Below are 7830 nucleotides of genomic sequence, written 5' to 3'. Positions count from 1 at the left end.
GTGCTTTTTCAGTCACAGTCCAGCTGGGTCCTGAATCTTAAGAAGCCTTATTTTATAGCTACTTGGAAGTATGGACCAGGACCAGTCTGAGACCTTGAGAATTGTAAGGCAGATGCTATAGCAGGAAACAAAGCTGAGCTCCGTTAGCACACTCTGTCTCTATAAGTGCAGTATGTTTATTTATTTAGACATGAGATATGGCCTGCCAATTTGTAAGCACCTTCGGCTTATCCGAAGCAGGCCAGGCGATTCCCGCCAGCAGACTCAATGTGGAGGCAGGCATAAGTAACCAAGTCCAGCACATAGATAAGAACCAGTGCGAGAATGCTGGGAAGGAAAATGGCAGCATGGCACGTAGTCTGAAATGCAGGCCATCAGTGAGAGGCAGGCAGGCAGGACTGGTGCAGAAACGGAGGGAGAGTCCCAATGTGTTCAGGAAGCAGTCTGGTTCGGGCAGTGGCTAGAGTGGAGGAGCAGAATCAAGTGGGGCTTTCAGGCTCAGTGAAGGGTAAGTTTGGCCTCAGTTCCATGGGAGTAATTTTAGTGGGACCCACTGATTTCATCTCACTGTGGTCAAGCCCGAGTTTAGTTCTAGTTATTGAATGTCCTCTGCTTACACGGGCCAGCATGCCTGACCACTTGGGCATGCTGGTGATGGTGTTGCTTTGTTCATAATTAGATCCCAAAGGCACAGAATACAGGCTGTTCTCATTTTCCCCATCATATCATTAAATTAGCTCTTAGATATCTCCCAGCGCTCACACATCGAGTAATTGGGTGCTATCTGTGTTGGTTACTGTTGCCATCGCGGTGACCAAGAACCCAACAAAGCAACTTAAGAAAGAAAGGGTTTGCTTTGCCCACAGTATGAAAGTATAGTCCGTTGTGGTGGGAAAGCACCTGGTGCTGGGAGCCTGAGGCAGGTGGTCACGTGGTGTCTACAGTCAGGAATCAGAGAGAGATGGACGCTGGTGCTTAACTCACTTTCTCCTTCCCATTCTGTTCCGGTTCTACCCTTGGAGGTGGTCCTAGCCATATTAAGGCTGGTCTTTTCACCCCAGTTAACCCTGTTCAGAAACTCCCCCAAAGGCATGTGAGATGCCTATCTTCCAGGTCCGTTAAATTGACAATCAATATTAACTATCACACTATTTGGTTTTTTTTCTTATTAAAGATTTCTGTCTCCTCCCCACCACCGCCTCCCATTTCACCCCCCCTCCCCCAACCAACTCCCCTTCTCTCCTCAGCCCAAAGAGCAGTCAGGGTTCTCTGCCCTGTGGGGAGTCCAAGGACCTCCCCCTTCCTTCCAGGTCTAGTAAGGTGAACATCCAAACAGCCTAGGCTCCCACAAAGCCAGTACGTGCAGTAGGATCAAAACTCAGTGCCATTGTTCTTGACTTCTCAGCAGTCCTCATTGTCCGCTATGGTCAGCGAGTCTGGTTTTATCCCATGCTTTTTCAGACCCAGTCCAGCTGGCCTTGGTGAATTCCTGATAGATCATCCCCAATGTCTCAGTATGTGGGTGCACCCCTCGCGGTCCTGAGTTCCTTGCTCGTGTTCTCTCTCCTTTTGCTCCTGATTTGTACCTTGGGATTTCAGTCTGGAGCTCCGATGTGGGACTCTGTCTCTGTCTCCCTTCATTGCCTGATGAAGGTTAATATCCAGGAGGATGACTATATGTTTTTCTTTGGGTTCACCTTCTTATTTAGCTTCTCTAGGATCACGAATTATATGCTCAATGTCCTTTATTTATGGCTAGAAACCAATTATGAGTGAATACATCCCATGTTCATCTTTTTGGGTCTGGCTTACCTTACTCAGGATAGTGTTTTCTATTTCCGTCAGTTTGCATGCAAAATTCAAGAAGTCATTGTTTTTTACTGCTGAGTAGTACTCTAATATGTATATATTCCATACTTTCTTCATCCATTCTTCCATTGATGGGCATCTAGGTTGTTTCCAGGTTCTGGCTAATACAAACAATGTTGCTATGAACATAGTTGAGCATATGCTTTTGTTGTATGATAGGGCATCTCTTGGGTATATTCCCAAGAGTGGTATTGCTGGGTCCAGGGGTAGGTTAATCCCAAATTTCCTGAGAAACCGCCACATTGCTTTCCATAATGGTTGCACAAGTTTGTATTCCCACCAGCAATGGATGAGTGTACCCCTTACTCCACAACCTCTTCAGCAAAGGCTATCATTGGTGTTTTTGATTTTAGCCATTCTCACAGGTGTAAGATGGTATCTTAAGGTTGTCTTGATTTGCATTTCCCTGATTGCTAAGGAAGTTGAGCATGACCTTAAGTGTCTTTTGGCCACTTGAACTTCTTTTGTTCATTTCTGCTACTGAGTCCCAAGTTTACTATTCTATAATTACTAATCCCCTCACCCAATGACTAGGTCTTTAGGGGAGAACCCAGCTAATCTTTTCAGTATAACAATTTCAAAGATTTATTTCTTACTGATGAGTATTGTTTGTACTTGTATGAGTTACCATGTGTGTGCAGTTGCTAGCAAAGTCCAGAAGAGGGCACTGGATTTCTCAGGGCAAGTTAAGGGTCATTGTTACCCACCACAGGGCGCTGGAAAGTGAGCCTGGGTCTCAGCAGTCAAGAGTGTTCTCTGCTCTTGGAGAGATCCAGGCTGTCGTGGCTAACAATGACCCATAATTATTGAATAGTATCTGTATACTGAAAAGAGTTAGGAGCGTGCATTGCCTTAGGTAATGCTGCTGGTCTATGGATAGATACTGGCTTCTGTTTGTCCAGTAACACTCTTTTTCTCTTTTTCCAGCAGTCCTATGCACCAGCTCCCCACCCCATGGCTCCTCCCAGCCCCAGCACAAACAGCAACAGCAGCGGAGAACAGTTGAGTAAAACGAACCTGTACATTCGAGGTCTTCCACCAGGCACCACGGACCAGGACCTCATCAAGCTATGTCAACCGTAAGTGTCCCAAGGCCCCCCAGGTCTGCTCTGATGTCCACATCACCTGTGGGGAAACCCACTGGGCTGGATCCAACACAGACTCAATGGGGGAAATCCTCTTGTCTATAAGCGGGGATTAGATTTGCGGTTTGGCTTCAGTTTCTTTCAGGGAGCAGGGTTTGGTGCATGGCTGTAGAGATGGAGTTTCCTGAGCAGATGGTTGGGGGATGCTGGCTGGATAATAGGCATTGGTCTGAAAGACAGAGCATGACAATAAAGCCGTGTTCTCAGCCAGTGTAGCTTGGGAAAGGGGTGGCTATGGGCTGACCGTGAGCACAGAAGGAGCTGCTTTTCACAGAGTTGCTGATGATGCAATGGGTCGCAGGATGCAGTCCTGCTGTGTGGGCACCAAGGTTTTCCTGGCTATACTTGGCAAATGCAGGTTTAACCAGGATAATCGACTCTTTATTTGTAACTATCCAGTCCCAAACCCTGAGATTCTACTTCCCATCCAAGCCAAGAAACTCTGATGGGTCTTTCTGGATTTCCCAAGAAAGATGGAAATAATTAAATATTTTTCCAAAAATGTTTTCATTCATCCCTTATCTACCAGCACAGTTATTCTCACTCTCAAGTCTGTGCAAATATGCTAACGCTGCATAGGTTTACCCTACAAATAAACTCAGTAAGAAATCATGAGTTAAGAATAACAGGCTGGTGTTTATAGATTTCCCTTCTATTATTTTAAAAATATCATCAATATAGATATCTGTGGTTTTATTGCCCCATGGCTGGGCATTTTTAAATTCATGGGGAGCTTCTCTTCTCTTTTGGATCCCTGTTACAGGAAGGTAAAGATGCTATTTATATTGTAAGATTTCCAACCTCTCCTATCAGGAAAGGAAGACACAACAGGCTGTATTTATTTGCCTTCATTATAATTTTAAATATTAGGAGTTCATATCTAGACAACAGATAGTGGCAGATGGATAAAATCAAGCATACAACTTTTATAACTAGATAATGAGCTAACAAAATGGTAGTTGGATTGGGATAAAGTTGCCCTGTTGCTACTGTCTGCCTTGATCTGTGCAAGATGAAAGTGTGCAAGAAAAATATTTACTGAGAAAACATTAGTTTTGTTTTTCTAACATCAAAACTGCCATGGCTGGTGCAAAATATGCAGGGGCTGAGAATCGAAGGCAAACAGCTTGTTAGGAAAATCGGAACTATTTTGGAAAGTAAGGTCTTTGAAAATTGTTGGTTTATGTTTGGGTTTGTAGATGAATACCTATTATCTTTTGTTCATACTTGAAGGTTATTCATAAAGCACATTTGTGGGTACTGAGTAAAGAGTCTTTCTCATTGTTTTGTGGACCCATGGTATTCTGAGCCTGGAGAGTCTGCTTCACTGGGTCTGGAAAGGAACAGAAGAGGGGAACATTTTTTTCAGGCTCTCTAATGTGGCAGATGCTGCTGGTCTTCAGAGAAACTCTCCTCTCAGGGACTCAGCAGGATCACTGACTGCTCTGTTGCCAAAGCTCCACTGTGTTGATCAAGGAATGTAGGGATGGCCACTTGGGTACTTGGGCTCTCTTATCCCGTTTGTGATCATGTCTGCTCTTGAAATCTCAGTTTCCTCCTTATTAAGAGTGAGCTGACCACTGGGAATGTGGCTCAGTCGATAATGTGCTTTGTGTTGTAAGCATGAGGACCTAAGCTCCCCACACCTGGAACACGGGCATGGTGGCTCTCCCTTGTAACCCAGTTTTAGGTAGATCAAAACAAGCAGATCCCCAGGACCAGCCAGAGTAACCTACTTGGCAAACTCTACAATGATGCCTGAGAAATTACACCTGAACTTATTAACTTTCTGACCTCTACACAGATGCAAATACATGTAAACATACACCTCACAACACACATACATATATCAATATGAACATAAACATACATAGCCCCACCTCACAAACACACAAAAGTAGTTGAGTTTTTCTTTTTCTAGATTTTTCCTTGCAGTGTCGGGATGTGCTGAATCTGCCTCCAGACAATGTACTAGTCCCCATTGTTAAACAGTCTAGAATTCTGGGATAGCTTTGCTACAGATTCGGTGGCTTGGACTCAACCAAGGTTCGGAAATGTGTATAATAGAGGGACCAGCGAACCCCACACATCACAGCTTTGTGGAAGTTTTGTTTGACTGAAGAGCTGGTTTCTGGAGACGGCGCTGTGGCAGCGTCCTAGCTGAGATACCTCTGCCCACTTCCATCTCTGTAAGGCATCACCGGTTATTTGTGAATGGAAAGTCGTGCCTCAAAGCCTGCATTGGCTGGAGAGATGTGGTGGCCACGTGTGTAGAGGAGCATAGAAGTCTTGTTGATGTTACTAATGCACACTCAAGAAATTTCAAGTCTAGAAATTATACTTGTAGAAATAGAAATAGTTGGCCATAGGTATTAATAGATGCTGGCTAATAAGACCATAGGTATTAATAGTTGCTGGCTAATAGGACCATAGGTATTAATAGTTGCTGGCTATTAAGATAAGATGCGGTCAATGGTCAGGTTATTGTAACAACATTTCGGGTTCTCTAGTCACAGGACCTGGTATTAATTGCTTGAAATATTTTTCCTCTAGAATCATCGAGAATAGATGATAGACAGCATGGCCTAGCAGAAGTAATTGTGCGTGCAGATGTCTGGCTCTCGCTCGTGGCTCTGTCATGCATAGAGTCTGTAGTTTCAGACAAATGACTGGCTCACCCTTGGCTTTGTTTTTACTCATGTCTCAAAGAACAGATTTGAGTTCCACAGCTATTTACATTTCTTTTATATGAGAATACAGTGAGTGAGGGTCTCATTTGGAGCTTACCCTCGTCTGTCTCTGTGTCTTTCTCTTATGCCCCTGTATAGCAAGTGGCTCACCGCTGTCTGGGATTGCTTCTGCTAAGAGGCTGACACAGCTCATTTGGAAAACCCTGCCCCTCTTTGGAAGCATCCGTTTCTTATACTGCTTGTCATTTGGATTCGTGAATTTCTAGGTTTATATTTCTATCCGGCATCCAACATTTAAAAATGCTTTCACCTGAAAAATAAAGATGTATTTTCAAGATTCTTCTTTTCTGTTTTGAGACAATGTCCCACAAATTCCAGGCTGATTCCCCAAAGTTCTGGGATTGATTACAGGTCCGGTTTATGTGGTGCCAGGGGCCAAACCAGGGCTTTGAGGCATGTTGGACAACATGAGTATGTGCAGGGCTATGAACACGTGCTGTGTCCTCAGTTTCCGTGTAAATTCCTCTGAAATTGTAAGTACATCTCAAGTTGATATGCCTCACAGGACAGAAGTATAATAACTACTAATGTCTGGGGCAATGAAATAATAGAAAACAGATTTTCCAAAGTGTCATAAATATATTGACTTTTCTGGTATTAGGATATGCCAATCATATAAATGCTAATGTATAGCAAGATGATGATATAAAGGAAAAATAATGCATTATGCTTCAGTGTGTAATGTGAGAACAAATCCTTAAGCCCCCCACCCCAGTGCTCAGAAGAGAAGAAAAAAAAATCACAGAAAAGAAGGCCAAACTAAAAGAAGGAAGATTTTACTCTAGGGAAATCTCTGATTATAACCGTATTGTAGATAACTGCATGGCTCTGTGCATGTGTAGTAGGAAACAGGATAGTTAGGGGCCCTTTCCATCTCCTTAGGAAGCACAAAATATTGTTCACTTGTAACCAGGGTCTCAGTCAAGAAATATATACAAGATAGACGTGGTCGTGCCCCCTGCAATCTCAGCCCTTGGCAGGTGGAAGGAGAAGGCGGGAGGATCAGGCTCTGTGTAGGAAGTTGAATGCCACTCTCCAGGAGACCCTGTCTAACAACAACAACAACAACAACAACAGCAAAAACAAAAAGCAGTCAAGAAAAGCAAGTGTCTCCATAATGCTGCTAGCACATTGGCAATGACAAAATTTAGATAAAGACTTTTCCTTAACTCAGTTTTCCTTCTACTAGGGAAAAGAAATGCAGACTAAACAAGCACTTGGCTCGAAATAAAGATGTAACCGTAAGTTCAGAAATAAAGCACAAGGTGTCTTAGTTTATAACATGCCCTCTGACCTGTCACCTCTGACGAAAGGACCATTGAGTTACAATCAGAGGGAGGGACATCGCCGGCAGAGGAAACATCTGACTTGCAGAAGCCATGTTGACCAGGAGCCCTGCAAGGACAAGAGCCTGAAATGGTCAGTGTGACCGTAGCAAAGGCTAGCTGACTCAGGACAAAGTGAAGGGCAAGCATAGAGGGGAACAAGATGACCTCTTTGGAGAGGAAGCCACAGAACTGCCATAAGGAGACATTTGCCCTTCAGCTTGAAAAGGGGAGCTGGAGCTGCAGTCAGGGGAGGTGGTCCCTTCAATCTGGTGACAGTTTAGAACAGGGGTGATTGAAAAGTCACCTGAAAGCAGCACTGACCAGCATCCAGAGGAGGCGTGAGGATGAGAATCGGGATGGTGCAGCCACTGTGTGCGGGGGAGGAAGTACTACACGATACACACTTTGGTAGTGGTCCTGGAACTGGACTTAGGGTCTGATATAGATGAGGGCAGCTAATTGTACACACACACATGCACACACACACACACACACACACGCACGCACGCACGCACACGCGCGAGTGGGGTGGTAAAGATCGTCGGTGTACACTTGAATCACATGCCCACTGATTGTCACAGAGGAGCAGTTTGGTGTGAGGCAGCATCATTTAACACAGTGAGAAGGCTGAAATGCTTTGCAGCAGGCATATAAATAAAAGCTTGGTGATAATGGTGAGTCCTTAAGTTAAATCTCCCCTTCACTGAAGTGGGTAACCTCCTCTCCTTTTCCTGTCCC

General features: G+C 44.3%; 1 protein-coding gene across 14 annotated transcripts in view; it reads left to right on the top strand.

Moving 5' to 3' along the window:
• Rbms3 (RNA binding motif single stranded interacting protein 3) overlaps positions 1–7830 on the top strand; it is a 1318100-nt gene that overhangs the window by 792299 nt on the left and 517971 nt on the right. For 11 of the 14 annotated variants that reach the window (XM_026779049.1, XM_026779048.1, XM_026779046.1 and 8 more), the window contains one exon: positions 2797–2948. In XM_026779049.1, coding sequence (XP_026634850.1) covers positions 2797–2948 — 152 coding nt within the window. The remainder of the gene's footprint in view (positions 1–2796; positions 2949–7830) is intronic. The other 3 variants (XM_026779054.1, XM_026779057.1, XM_026779056.1) reach the window with 1 other exon arrangement.

This window comes from Microtus ochrogaster, chromosome 5 (genome assembly GCF_000317375.1).
Source record: "Microtus ochrogaster isolate Prairie Vole_2 chromosome 5, MicOch1.0, whole genome shotgun sequence".
NCBI lineage: Eukaryota > Metazoa > Chordata > Mammalia > Rodentia > Cricetidae > Microtus > Microtus ochrogaster.
This window is presented reverse-complemented; position numbering and strand designations above follow the sequence as displayed.